Source organism: Heteronotia binoei, chromosome 3 (assembly GCF_032191835.1).
Source record: "Heteronotia binoei isolate CCM8104 ecotype False Entrance Well chromosome 3, APGP_CSIRO_Hbin_v1, whole genome shotgun sequence".
Lineage (NCBI taxonomy): Eukaryota > Metazoa > Chordata > Lepidosauria > Squamata > Gekkonidae > Heteronotia > Heteronotia binoei.
This window is the reverse complement of record NC_083225.1, coordinates 53,515,015-53,529,257: the sequence shown is the minus strand read 5'-3', so window position 1 is coordinate 53,529,257 and position 14,243 is coordinate 53,515,015. Positions and strand designations below refer to the sequence as shown.

Genomic DNA, 14,243 nt, shown 5'->3' with positions numbered 1-14,243 from the left:
CATGTATTGGATTGTTCCTGTGAAGTCTTAAATACACTGCATTGGACGAAACTGTGGGACCCACCTGACAAGAAACAGCATGAGCTGGTTTTTTCCCTGAATTCTGTGCAGCGTAGTAATATGCTTAATCACTTTCTCACTGAAAATGAAGGACTTGCACTATGCCTGCATCCACAGGGTGGTGATTTTCTATATTGATTTTATACAACCAAGAAAGCAACATGATGAATCCTTCCTTTTACCAGAATAAGGGTGTGGTTAATGGGAAAGGTTAGAGCCAGCAGCGTGGAACCAAGCAAAAGGGGGTATGGTTAGAGGAAAAAGAGGCTGTACCAAAGGGGAAGGTAGCCCAATTGTATTGTCAGGGCTCACAAAAACCTGGAAGCAGCCCTGGACCGTATGGCAGAGAGGCATTTTAGAAGCATGCCAATAAAATCTGTGGATATCCTTACATGCTTCAAATGCAGCAAGTAGTAGTGCACATACACAGTTACTTGCTCATGACCATGGTACACATTCAAAGCAGTACCAGGTCACACAATCTCCAGGAAAAAGCATTCCCTGTTTATTGCAACTGAGCATTTATAAGAGGATCTGAATATTTGGCTTAAGGAGATAACACCTTGACAAAAGCAAGAGGTTTGCCATACGCAAAAAATATCAAGACTGAATAATTCAGGTTTAGGGATGCAAAGGACATAGGTGCACTGTTGTTTTACAGCTGTAATGGATATTGCCTGGTTATTAAATATGTGTGTTTTGGTTCTTCAGCTACTATACCCATTGTCAGAAAGAACATTTGTATTACAGCATTCATGTTTTGAAATACATGTTCATTGCAATTTAGAGATAATGTAATGAATCCCAGGACAGGAATGTTCTGCTGATCAACAAGTGAAAGATAAAAAAGATAAATCAGTGGTACACACAGAATCCCATCCCTTAGTGAATGTTGAATGTTCATATTAATAGAGTGCTCAAATTTTAGAGTTTGTTGTTGTTTGTGCAACATTCAGCTTCTACCTGTTTTGCTTTGTGGTGTCTTGGAGTCTTCTATATGTTTACTATTTCCTGTTTTTTTTTTTATTTAGTGGATTTTGGTGTGAGTGCTCAACTGGACAGGACAGTTGGTAGAAGAAACACATTTATTGGAACGCCTTACTGGATGGCTCCAGAAGTTATTGCCTGTGATGAAAACCCAGATGCTACATATGATTACAGAGTAAGAGAACTCATATTAACATAGTAGCTAAGGTGTGTGTGTCTTTCTCTGTATACACAATTCGTGTGCGGTTTTTCTGGGTGATGCTACTGTTCTGAGATCGTGTCATGGATTTTTCTCCATTTCAGTCCTTCAGCTGATTAGGAGAAGTAGAAAGCAAGCGTACAATAACCTTAAAAATCAGTGCATATCATATCAGTTTCAACTTAGCTATTTCAAATGCTGAGCATTTTCTGAATGGAATACTTCTGTATAGAAATAATTATTCATTAGCAGAAAATGTAGTCTGGATCCAACCCATAGTGTCATTATTAAACACATAACAGTATCCAGCTTTCCAGAACATGTATAAAAAGTAAAGAATATTTATGTATGTTTAGCATTGGTAAGTTTTCCATATGCTGGTTTCACATTTGGAAATGTTTTCTATAAAGGAAATATGAAGTAGCTCTTCAGTGGAGTTGCTGTAAAAGCAACTCACTCCTGATTACCCCCTCCCCCCCCCCAAAAAGCATAGGCTTATTGTGAAGATATCTTTGGTTCTGTTTTGTTTTGAAGTCAGTATCAAACCTTAATAACAGCAAGGTTAAATGATCTTAGAATAGGCCTCCTCTTCCTGCTTTAAAGCTCATCAACTTTCTGGAAATCTCCAATCACTTTTTAAAAATTGTTCTTGTTTGTTTGTTTTACCATCAAGTCACAGCTGATTTTTGGGTACCCTGTAGGACAGGGATGTCGAATTCATTTGTTAGGAGGGCCATATCTGGCATACATGGGACTTTGTGGGGCCAAACTGTGCCTGTTCTAAAACAGATATCAGAGATATAGACTTTATAGATGAGACAGGCCAACACGATTAAACATCATTTTTAAATTAAAATACAAACATACTTAAAACCCTTGCAATATTTTGTTTAAAATGGAAAGATGGGGTAATAGTGGGATTTTGCAATGCAATTTAAAAATAAAACATCAAGAAAAACACAAGGATTACAGCAGAAACTAAAGAAACAAAGTGCTCTCAGCCTGGGAAAACATGAAATGGCAGGGCATTGCAAGCTTCTCTCCCCCCCCCCCCCCGGGTCTACTTAGCTTACCAATGGCTCTCCAGTGTAATATCCCACTTTGGCTGTGGGTTCCCAAGTTAGAGTACTCACTAGGCACTAGTTTGCACGTCCGTTCAGCTGAGACAAAGCTGGCTCAAAGCTTCAATGCTTGATTTGCAAGGACACAACTCCAGGAAGTTTCATTTGGCCATAGGAACGCTGAGAAGTCAAAATGAGCTCCACTCCATTGAAACACAGGCAAAATTGCAAGGAAAACATGGAGTGGATTTTCCATTCAAGTCGGCTGTGCCCAGAGACCTGAATTGGAAAATCCATTCCACATTTTCTGCACAGCCTTGCTTTCTGCTTTAGCCTCTGCAAAGAGAAGGAAGAAGGATCTTAAAACATTGGCAGCCTTGGAGCTTCAGTGTGAGCATGGGAGGGGGAAAGGGGGGAGAAGAGAGCCCTGTGGGCCTGATGGAAGCCCTGGGTGGGCTGGTTTGGCCCACAAACTGGATGTTTGACACCCTTGCTGTGGGGTTTTCAAGGCAAGAGGCGTTCAGAGGTGACTTGCCATTGCCTGCCTTTGTGTCTCAAAGAGTATGGTATTCCTTGGAGGATCTAAATACTAGCCAGGGTTGATCCTTCTTAGCTTCCAGGATCAGGCTAGTGTCAGCACAGGCTTGAAGAGCAGAAGATGGCCACATGCTTTTACCTGTCTTACACTGGGGCTTGGACTACTGTGGGATAGTTCAAACTTGCAGTCCTTCCTGGGCAACACCCAATATCAATTTCTGAATATTCAATTATGTAAAAAAAATTGTCTGGAGAAAACTATCTTGTAGAGAACAGGTGATTGCTTTTCCTAATGGAGCAGTTTTCTCAGGCAAGCAGTTCAGATGATGCTTGTCTCATTCTCCCATTTCTTTGGATATCTAGGAATCTCAATGGTATCTGACATTCTTGCTCTTTAAATCCAAATCAGTTCTAAATATAATGTATATCTGAAAATTCACTTTGTAGAAATATTAACTGAAATTTTGTCTAACTTGGCTAGGTGGTTATTGGTTCATTATTTAGGTAAATATCAAGATAAGATTGAAAGGCAGAGCAATTGGGATGGTATTTGAGATTATTGGAGGCAACCAGCTAACACTTTTTTCCAGCATGTAGTGAGTGTTCCAGGTGTTAGGGCTCAGGAAAGATTAGTATACCAGTTCCCCCAATGTACCTCCCCGCAACTTGGTGGGGTAGTCCATACTCATTAATAGCTCAGAAGCTCACTATGCTTCCTGGGGAGATAGATGGCTTACTCTGGCAAACACGAATGTAAATTTGTGGGCCCAGTATGTGTGAAAGGATATACAGTGGAGCTGATAACCTTGAATTGGCTTGGAAACAAATGCTCTTTTGATGTGCTGTTTTCTCAACATTATTACCTCCTTGAAGACAGAGAATCCTACATTATATTATTTCTTGTTGTATCATTTCCAAAGATTCATGCAGTTGATTTAGAATTTAGAAGTTTTTATCTTGGCCTCTTCGACACAATTGCCATGAGGTATCTTCTCCAACTTGATCCAGAATAGTGCTGATAGTAGTGGTTTTAGAATGGGAGAGGCTGAAACTGAAATGGCCAATCAGCCTGTAAGCTCACTGGATAAACTTGGCTTAGTTGAATTCCCTCTCAGCAATAACAGATTTTACAGGGATGCTATGAGAATAAATATCTAGCAGGAGGAATCTGTGTACATGCTGTGTGAACTTGGGAGGAAGGATAGGATAAAAATTTAAGAAATGAATGAACTACTTTGAAGGATTAGTCTCTTTTCACTCTTTGAGGGACTCAAGGTACTAACTGAAATAGGACTGAAAGAGATAAACTGTGATGTCTCGTGCTGAATGAGAGACTGTGGGGTAGAGAATGTTTGCAGGCATTAGAGTTTGCTCTGGCAGCACTGAACGATGACTTGGGTATTGTAGTGGGCTGCAGCTGGAGCAGGGAGGCATCGATGTTCCACTGTGCTAACTGAAAAGCCTTCCTTTAGCAGAAATGGTCTGGATCCAGCCTGTTGTAATCTCCTGTTTCGTTGCCATTGGGGATATAATTGTGCCTGGAAGCAGAGCATTCATACAAGTGTTAAAATCAGAACTGAGAGCAAATTATCTCTTGACAAGTACCTCAGTGCTCCTGCAATTAGAAAATTGTTACTACGTTTAAAATATGATAGGTAAGGTATTAGCAGAAGGTTTTAAACTCTCTAGGGAGTAACTTTTTGAGATTTTTTTTTTACTATTTCCCCTCCCAGCATTTAAAGCTTTGCTCAGTCTTCACTTTGTCAACAGCCATCATAGCCCTTTCTAAATCATCAGATACTGAGAGTTCCATAAAGAAGGGGGGGAAACTGCTATGTTTTGATATATAAAATGCTTCTAACAGTTCTTTTTAACTTTTCAAATGTGGATTTAATTATTAATTTAAAACATTTCTGTGCCATCTTTTCATCCAAAAAGAGGGTCCCCAGAGCAGTGAGTATCAAGCATTAAAACATTCAAAATCAAGTATACGTACACTAATTCAATAAAAACGTATTTGTATTTGACTACAGAAGATTAGCAATATAAATTCTAAAGGCTAAGTCAGTTTAAATTTCCATATGTATGTTTTTAGATATGCGGGATATGGGTTATACCTTCATGGCATGTTAAAAAGAAAATGAAACCATTTTTTTTAGAGTCCAGGGTTTATGCAGTTCTGGTCTTCCTTCACGTAGTGCATAATTAGCTGTAACTGAGAAGGAAGAGTGTGTAATGTATTTGCTAACATATGGTCTCTTTTGCAGAGTGACCTTTGGTCATGTGGCATTACAGCCATAGAGATGGCAGAAGGAGCTCCCCGTAAGTGATATATATCCATTTTCCATTGGGCTGGTTTAGTTTGAAACCAATACTATTGAGTTCTGCTTTGTAATCCAATCTTTCACTTGAGATTTCTGAAAGCAAAATGAATGATGAGTTTCTGTTTTCTTTAATTCTCACTCCACCAGGCACCATAAATACTAAATCCCATATTCTGAAATGCTGTTGGCAATTAACACTGTGTGCCAAAGTGTTTTTCAAGTGATTTTGGCTGGGCTATGTTAATAAAAAAAATAGGGAAAAGTTGAAGACTATTGAATCCATGTAAACATCCCAATGAGAGGTGCAGTAGAACTTGGAATGTGCAAATTGTAACAGTCCCAGTGTTTAGCTCATTACAATTGTTAAATAGTATATAATAATGGATAATTTTGCCAGAAAAAGGTCTTAAATATTTTTTTCACATATAGTTTCTATACATCTGTGAAATGGCAGCTTGCATCCTTGGCCTTTGAGACATTTTATAAAACAGATGGCCTCTAGAGGATCAGGTTATAGCCCCTTCGTGCATATATAAGCTCTCTCAAATCAAGAGTTTTCATGGATGTTCTTGTATTTTGTATTCATTGTAGTGACTGATAGTCCTACCATTGTCCATTTGATACTGTAAAATATAGAAATACTGAATCAAATCAGGGATAAAACAGAAAATTAACCATCAGTACTTGTTTACAGCCCTCTGTGACATGCATCCAATGAGAGCCCTGTTTCTTATTCCAAGAAACCCTCCTCCACGGCTAAAATCAAAGAAATGGTAGGTGAATGTTACAAGTTATTCCGTAATAGGAAGTAGATTTTGATTATAATCTAGCACGTTCCTTTTTAGAGGTAATTTTAGAGGTAATTTAGAGGTATTTCCATAGACATGAAAAATCCTTTTAGCTGGGTAAAATTGGTCTTCTGCTCTGCTGATTCATAGCCCGAAATGAGATGCGTATAGGTTATTTTTTTAGCTCTCCTTGTTCTAGAAAAAGATTTTCTCTTGGAGACATTGCACAAAATAAGAGTCATTGTTGTTGACAGAGCAGCATCTCATTAAGCTGACAAACTGTGCAGACGCTGAAGGTAAAAATGTTGGTTTTATTCTTCTCACCGTTTAATTCCAGACACATAATTTAATAAGGGAAACAAGACAACACTGTTGATTTTTAGTTTCCAAGTTAATGGTGATAACATTTATAAATACTAGTGCATTTATTTAAATATTTATGCTTTGTGCCCTCCCCATATCAATAAAACTGCTAAATCAATTAAAAATGGGCATTGCTCCTCTTCAGTTGAGATATTCAGTAAATGCTTTATGCATGGCTGCTTGGTATAAACAGCAAATGGTAAACTTTCATTCATTTCATTCAAGTTTGCATATGCTGACAGCAGCAAAACAGAATTATTGGTGAAAAGTCTTCATCCTGTTGATGAATAAACTTGTTATTTCTGGATCTTTTGCTGAAAACAAAGTATGTGTCTTTAAGGACTAAACAAAGCTTCATGCAGCTCAGAGCAATATACAGTACTCATTATAGCCTCAACAATTTGCTGTTTGTGTGAACATGAATTTTAACTTGCCAGGCTCATATTTCACACAGTGCTACACTCGGGTCTCAGATCTTGTAGCTTTGTCAGTACTACCATTAAATCAGTAACACTACTCCACAAAACAGATGCCTCCATCGCTTTGCTTTAGTCAAAACTTTAGTGTCATCATAATAGTTTCATATGTTTCTGCCTTGGTATGCCATGTTTTTACAGTAAATACACAAGGCAGTAGAGATTGCTTTCAGATGCAATACTATATAAAAACTGGCATGAAAAGAAACTAATCCATTTTATACACCAAATTCCTTCTGAAGAAGATGGATTCTTGTGTTGTTTGGGGGAATTGTTAGTTTCAGGTGTTGAATATGTAGTAGATCCCTATATGTGGTTAAAAGTGGCATTTATCCATTTCCTATCGGTATCTTAATGCTGACCATGGTGTGATGAACAGGCTAGGTTCATCCTGACCCTAAGGGCAGCCAATGAGAACTGACAGAATGTTGATAAAAAAAGACTTGGAAAACAGTGCTTAAAAAACTGTCAGTTAGAGGTTGCAGCAGAGAAGTAGGTAGCTTAGGTGCTGAGGAGAAGGGGGGAAAGGTTTTCTGAGTGGAATTGTATAACACAGGCTGAAAATAGCAAATTTATAACTAAAGGATCCCAGTTATAGGAATAGGAACTCAGTTCAAAAGTTCAATGGAGGTGAAAGGTTGTTTCTTATACTTTAGTCAGTGTTTTGTTCATATAATAAATAAAAGCTTTTTTGTTTGATTAATCCTGTGGCCCTCATGTCTAAGGGAAAGAACCACACACACGCAAATTAATACATACTTATACATTGGTCTACAAACTTATAGTATAGGATGTAAATGAATGGTGGCAGTGACTGATTGGAACAGTGTTTTAGCCTCAACCTCAATAGCTCCATGTTAGTGAGGGCTTGTTATTAATGGGGACTGGGGTACCCTGTCTGTGGATGTCCCTGGGAGTGAGAGAGAGGACTGAGGTGTGAGACGGTTATGGCTCTCTCTGTTGGTTTTAAAAGAGGCAGGAAGGGTGGCAAGTATAACCCAGGACATAACCTGAATGAGAGAGGTTGTAGAGGGTGGTAGGTACACTGTGTGAGTGCAAAGGGCGTCTCACATGGTTTGTTACAATGTGGGTCTTATGCTCATGCACTCTCCTGTTTGTTCTACCTCACATGACTTTAACAAACCATAGTTTGCTCAGAATAGCTAAACCTGTTCAGATGTACTAGTAAACAATGGCTTGTAGTCAATAAAAAGTCACTAAGTCCAAATGTGCAAGGGGAAGTGAAAAGAAAAGTCACTTGCATATAATCATAGCATTTGGGTTTGGAACAATAGTAAATATCATCAAAGGAAACACAGCATTTTAAATTGATGCATAGCACATTGGCACAGTATGCTCATTAAGCAACCTTTGCTTTAAATAAACTTTGTTAAGTTTTTTATATGCAAAAGTAAGAGAAGAAGATTAACACATACTTGCTTTGTTTTTGAAACTTGTTTGGAGTATACAGTGCTTGCAGTGCAAAAAGGTCCAACTACGTCTGTGTATTTTGGATTACTGACTTTGCTCTTATTTCCCATATATCTTTTGTAAATATCTTTTGTAAGTTATTTGATAGTGGCAGAGAACTCTAGGACAATTGGCTACATTGTGGAGCATGGATTTATTGTTTAAATTATTGTTAAATATAAAGCAGCAGTAAAAGTATTTGATTTAGGGTTCAGTTAAAAATGAAATATTATTCCATTGTTTCTTCCCAAAGGACAAGAAAATCTCTGTATTTAATCTGTCAGCTAGAATGACGGCTCATTTTATTTCTTCATAATGAAGTTCTGTGTTTGAACTGGACACTTATTCCTACTTTTTCTAGTAGGATTACTCTAAATCTGTGTAGCAGCGGACATAATGTGTAATAATGCATCAGAAAAATTAAACAATGTTGGCAAGTTATTCCTATTAAAAATATGCGTCTTTTCTTACCTGATACTTGCTGTTGCTTATGATTTAATGACCCTCATAACTGAATTGCATTCTTGTGGCTTTGCCAAACTTTTTAAAAATCAGCTTTATCAGCTTTAAGAAGGATTCTTACCGATGAGATTCTTATCTGACCAAGTTACTTAACTGTGTTTTGTTTTAAATGTCCTCTGTTTTCACTCTCTTAGGTCAAAAAAGTTCTTTAGTTTTATAGAGGGCTGTTTAGTGAAAAATTATATGCAACGACCTTCTACAGAGCAGCTTTTAAAACATCCATTTATACGTGATCAGCCAAATGAAAGGCAAGTCCGAATCCAGCTTAAAGATCATATAGACAGAACAAGGAAGAAGAGAGGAGAGAAAGGTATGTACTCCTTTTGAGATTAGGAGTGCACTTATGTGTACTACTTACTTTTGTGATCTGGAAAATTTAGGTTCAGTATTTTGATAAGGAGCCAGAGAACTGCTGCATGCCTCAAGGGCTTTGAACTGGTGTTTCTTGAACAGTAGTATACCCATCTTCTTCGTGGTCTCTGTGCAGTCCCACACATGGGTCTTGCCGCAGGCAACGGATCCATACCTCGGAGCTCCAATAGCTCGTTTATAACGTCTTTTGGCGCGCTTTCCTCCCGCCCTGGGGAGCAGGCAGCGACTGCGCATGCCTGGAGCGGGGGGAGAGCGCCCATTCCACTCAGTTTCTTCCCTTCCGCCGCCCGGACAACACCTACCTCGTTGCGTTCCTCCTCTGGCTCGTCTCTTGGTATCGTACTATCTCTCTTACTTCTCCTTTTCTATTTTCTTCGTCCCTTTAATATAAAAAAAAAAAAAAAAAAAAAAAAAAGGTAGATCCGACTTCTGCGCTTTTGCCTTTTTTCCTTTCTACCCCCCCCCCCCCAACCCCGTCTCTCCCTTCCCTCCTTCCCCTGTCCGGAACGGATGGAAGGGAAAATCACCTTCAAAAGGTGCAGGCAGTGTGCTGCTAAAATCCCGTCATCCGACGGTCACTCGCTCTGCCTTTTTTGCTTGGGGGAATCCCATAGAACCGATAACTGTCACCACTGCGCTTGCTTCGGTAAGCAGGCGCGTAAGAACAGAGCGGCTCGTCTTCGTAGCTTCCTCATTGAGTCTTCTCTCCGCGGGATGTCTACTTCAGATCCGCCGCCTCCCCCACTTAGAGCGGGAGATTCGGCAGCGTCGGCCCTTCCTACCGCTCCTAGGAAACATAAGTCCGACAAAAAGGCCTCTAAACACTCTGAGGGGCATAAGGCGCCTAAACAAGCCCGTCAGGGCGAATACTCGGCTCCGAAAACCTCCAGTCCGAGCACCTTGGCGCCTAAGAAGCACGACCCGTCAGCTTCTACCTCCGCGCGCCCTAGTACTTCTGCTTTTGCTACGGCTGCGCAATCGGCCTCGGCGGCTGCGCAATCGCAATCAGTTGCTTCGGCGGCACAAGCGGCTTCTGCGCAGTCGACTCCGATTCTACCTATCGAACTTTCGGCTCCTTCTGACGTCATCTCGGAAATGCCTAGCCTCACTCAAACTTCTCTTGAAGTTATCCCGATTGGCTCTAGATCGCCCTCGGTGCACAGCCTTCCTCCCAGCGATATCCTCGACTCCGAGGCTCCACCTCTCAGACCGGAATCCTTCCTCGACATCACTACGCCAGTCCTGAAGGACGTTACAACTCCGGTACTCAAGGATTCCACAGCGCCATTGCTTAAAGACAATACTACCCCGCTGCTTGTCGAATCTTCTACTCAGGTCTCTTCGCATCGGCTTCGATCTCGATCTCCGCGGCCCCGCTCTCGCTCGCGGTCTCCACTTCGCCCAAGGTCTCCGCTCCGGGATCCTCCGCTTCGTCCTAGGTCTCCGATCCGAGATCCTCCGCTCCGTCCCAGGTCTCCGATCCGACATCCTCCCAATTCTCCACATCGGGAGGACTACCATGACTTTCGACGCGACCGCTCTCGGTCCCGGTACGGCGACTACTATCGCGACTATCGACAAGACCGCTCTCCATCCCGGTCTCCGTCACCTCGCCTTTACTCACGTTACCATCGGTACCAGAGTTCGCCTTCGCGCCACAGCTACAGGCACCTCTCTGACTTCGATCCGGACTCCTTTCACAGAGATGTCTATATGCCTCGACTCAGGGACTATTATTCTCCCGGACCCCGCGACTACTATCGTGCACGCGATCAGCGATCTCCTTTGCACCGTCACCTGTCTCCGGATCGCTATGGGGATTACCAACATTACTATTCCCCCCGACGGGAGCCTACTCCTCGCACCCGAGATGATGCGGCAGCCCTTCGGAACCGAGACACTTTCGACTCCCAGACTGCACCCGATCCACACGATGTTCTGCAGCCTCCTGTCCGTCCTCGGGACCGGGTTTCTCCTAGAACCGCATCCGCATCGGCTTCTAAACCGACTGCTTCGCCTCTCAAACGCCCTCGGGACCCTTCACCTGTCGAGCCCAAGTCTCCACAGCATCCACTCTCGACTTCTGACAGAGACACTTCTGATCACTCCGACTCCGAGGAGGCCCCAGCCTCCCCCGCATCGGACCAACCTCCTAGGCTCTCACCATCTGACAGCTCCAAGGCCTACCTTAATCTCATAACAACTATGGCTTCCGCACTAAACATTCCTATGTCCTCTGACTCACCCAAGATCTCGGATGTGGTACATGACCTAGTCCGTTCAGACTTCCCTGACAGCTCTTCGCTTCCTATGCTCCCTGTACACTTGGAGGGCCTCCAAGAAGCCTGGGATAAGCCGGCCTCGATCCCTACGCTTTCCCGACGCCTGGATTCCCTTTACAGGGTTCAAGCAGCTGACTGCAAATTCCTCGCCTCCCACCCGGCGCCCAACTCCATCGTTGTTCATTCGGCCACCAAGAACAAACAATCTCGCCACCCTGTTCCTCCTGACCGCGAGGGCCGTAAACTGGACACTCTGGCTAAAAAGATCTATAGCTTCTCCTCGACTAATTCCAAGCTGAACAATTACTTGGCCTATTTTGCTGCCTACACCTTCAACCTGGCGAACCAGATCACCCCGCATATCACATCCATGCCTGACTCCTCTCAGAAAGCGGTCTCGTCTCTCGTCTCTGAGCTTTCCCGTGTCTCCAAACAACAGATCAACTCCATTCGCCATGCGGTCTCCTGTTCCTCCCGAGTGTTTGCGACATCTGTAGCCTTACGTCGCCATGCCTGGCTCCGCTCTACCAACCTTCAACCAGATATCAAGCAGCGTATAGAGGACCTTCCTTTCGATGGCCTGGGTCTATTCCATGCGTCAACGGACGAGGTCCTAGCTTCGGTCGATGACGGCCGTAAGAGAGCCAAACGCCTCGGCGTCACACAACCTACCTCCCTGCCCTCTAACAGGCAGAGACCCTGGAAGCCATCCTTTCAGCGTCGTCAACGATCGCCTAAATCTCAGGAGTTCTGGAAAAGGAAACCCCTGCCTAAACAGCCCTTTCATCAGAGGCCACGGACTCAGCCCTCTAAGAAGCAGTCCCAGACAGGCAAACAGTCTCTTTGACTCTCCCAAGGGGCAGACCAGACTATTCCCCTTTTACCCTCGTTGGAGTTCCATCACCACCGACTCTTGGGTCCTTACCATCGTGCGTTTAGGTTACGCAATAGAGTTCGTTTCGCCACCACACCACCACCACTTCATAGCCACCCCTCCATCTGCACCCCTCCAGCAGGAAATCCTGGACTTGCTCCAGAAGAATGCCATAGAACCCGTTCCTCCTCAACACCGAGGGACGGGATTCTACTCAAGATACTTCCTGGTCCCCAAACGGGATGGAGGGAAGCGCCCTATCCTCGATCTTCGGAAGCTGAACAAATTCATAGAATACAGGAAGTTCAGAATGATCTCCCTACACGGCATCCTGCCTCTTATCCCCAGGGATTCCTGGATGGCTTCCCTAGATCTTCAGGACGCTTACTTCCATGTGACAATTCGACCTCAGCACCGGAAGTACCTGCGATTCGCTGTGGGGAGGGACCACTTCCAGTACGTCTCCCTGCCCTTCGGCCTCTCCACTGCGCCAAGGGTATTCACCAAGTGCATGGCGGTGGTGGCAGCGGCTCTCAGACTTCGAAACATCACAGTTTTCCCGTATATCGACGACTGGCTCCTCATAGCACCAAGCCAGCGTCGGTTGCAGGCCAACATCAGCACAACACTCTCTCTTCTCGATTCCTTAGGGCTTCGGGTGAATGCATCCAAATCCCATCTCGAGCCCACCCAAGACATCAAGTTTATAGGGGCTCTCCTCCGCACTTCTCTCCACCGTGCCTTCCTCCCAGGGGATCGAGCACTTACTATCATCACCTTAGCCAAGTCGATTCAGCATCAACCTTACCAGTCGGCATTCGTCATACAACGCTTGCTGGGCCTCATGGCTGCCACGACTTCCGTCATCCACTTTGCCAAGCTACGGATGCGACAACTACAGCTTTGGTTTGTAAGAGCTTACCATCCTCAGTTGCAACCGCAGAATGTCCTACTTATGGTCCCCCAGAGAGTACTTTCATCCCTAACGTGGTGGACGATACCCAGCAACCTCCTCGCGGGCATGCCATTTTTACCGGCACCCCCAGTGGCTGTTGTGACAACGGACGCCTCAAAGTGGGGATGGGGAGCCCACTTAGAGGACAAAACCGTCAGAGGCCTTTGGACCCCTTCCGAGAGCGCCATGCACATAAACTGCTTAGAACTGATTGCCGTGCACAGGGCCCTCTTATCCTTTCTCCCACTGATCAACAAGAGCCATGTCCAAATTTCAACGGACAACATGGCAACGGTGTACTATATCAACAAGCAGGGAGGAACCAGGTCGCTCCGGCTCTGCCGTATAGCCGTCTCACTCTGGGAATGGTGCCTGGAGCACAACATTTACCTGACCGCGATTCACCTCCCAGGTGTCGACAATGTTCTGGCCGACTCGCTGAGCAGGTTTCGTCTGGACGACCACGAATGGTCCCTCAATCCGACCTACCTTCGAGCCATTTTCAGGTGCTTCGGAACACCCAAGGTGGATGTTTTTGCTTCCAAGGACAATGCCAAGTGTCCACGCTACTTTTCCAGGAGGCGGAACGACGCCTTCCTACACAGATGGACAGGTCCTCTCCACTATATCTTCCCACCAACCCCTCTACTAACTCGGGTGTTGATGAAGATAACACGAGACGGCACGGACTGCATCCTGGTAGCCCCCTGGTGGCCACGGCAACCATGGTTCACGAGACTTCTCCAGTTATCTCATCACACTTACCGTCGTCTCCCGTTCGCGATCGACCTCCTCTCCCAAGCCAACGGTCAGATATTGCACCACAACCCTCAGGTTCTGGCCCTTACGGCATGGAGAATTCGACCTCCCACCTCTCCGCAGAGGTAGCTCACGTTATTCTTAATGCCAGGAAGCCCTCCACAAGGCTTTCGTACCGAAGGAAGTGGAAACGCTTCTCCTCGTTCGCGGCTAC

At 44.0% G+C, this 14,243-nt stretch overlaps 1 protein-coding gene across 6 annotated transcripts in view; it reads left to right on the top strand.

Annotated features, from left to right (window-relative positions):
- Positions 1-14,243, top strand: part of MAP4K4 (mitogen-activated protein kinase kinase kinase kinase 4) — a 194,548-nt gene that overhangs the window by 127,527 nt on the left and 52,778 nt on the right. For all 6 annotated transcript variants that reach the window (XM_060233807.1, XM_060233803.1, XM_060233806.1 and 3 more), the window contains exons 7-10: positions 1,092-1,222; positions 5,112-5,166; positions 5,863-5,941; positions 8,922-9,097. In XM_060233807.1, coding sequence (XP_060089790.1) covers positions 1,092-1,222; positions 5,112-5,166; positions 5,863-5,941; positions 8,922-9,097 — 441 coding nt within the window. The remainder of the gene's footprint in view (positions 1-1,091; positions 1,223-5,111; positions 5,167-5,862; positions 5,942-8,921; positions 9,098-14,243) is intronic.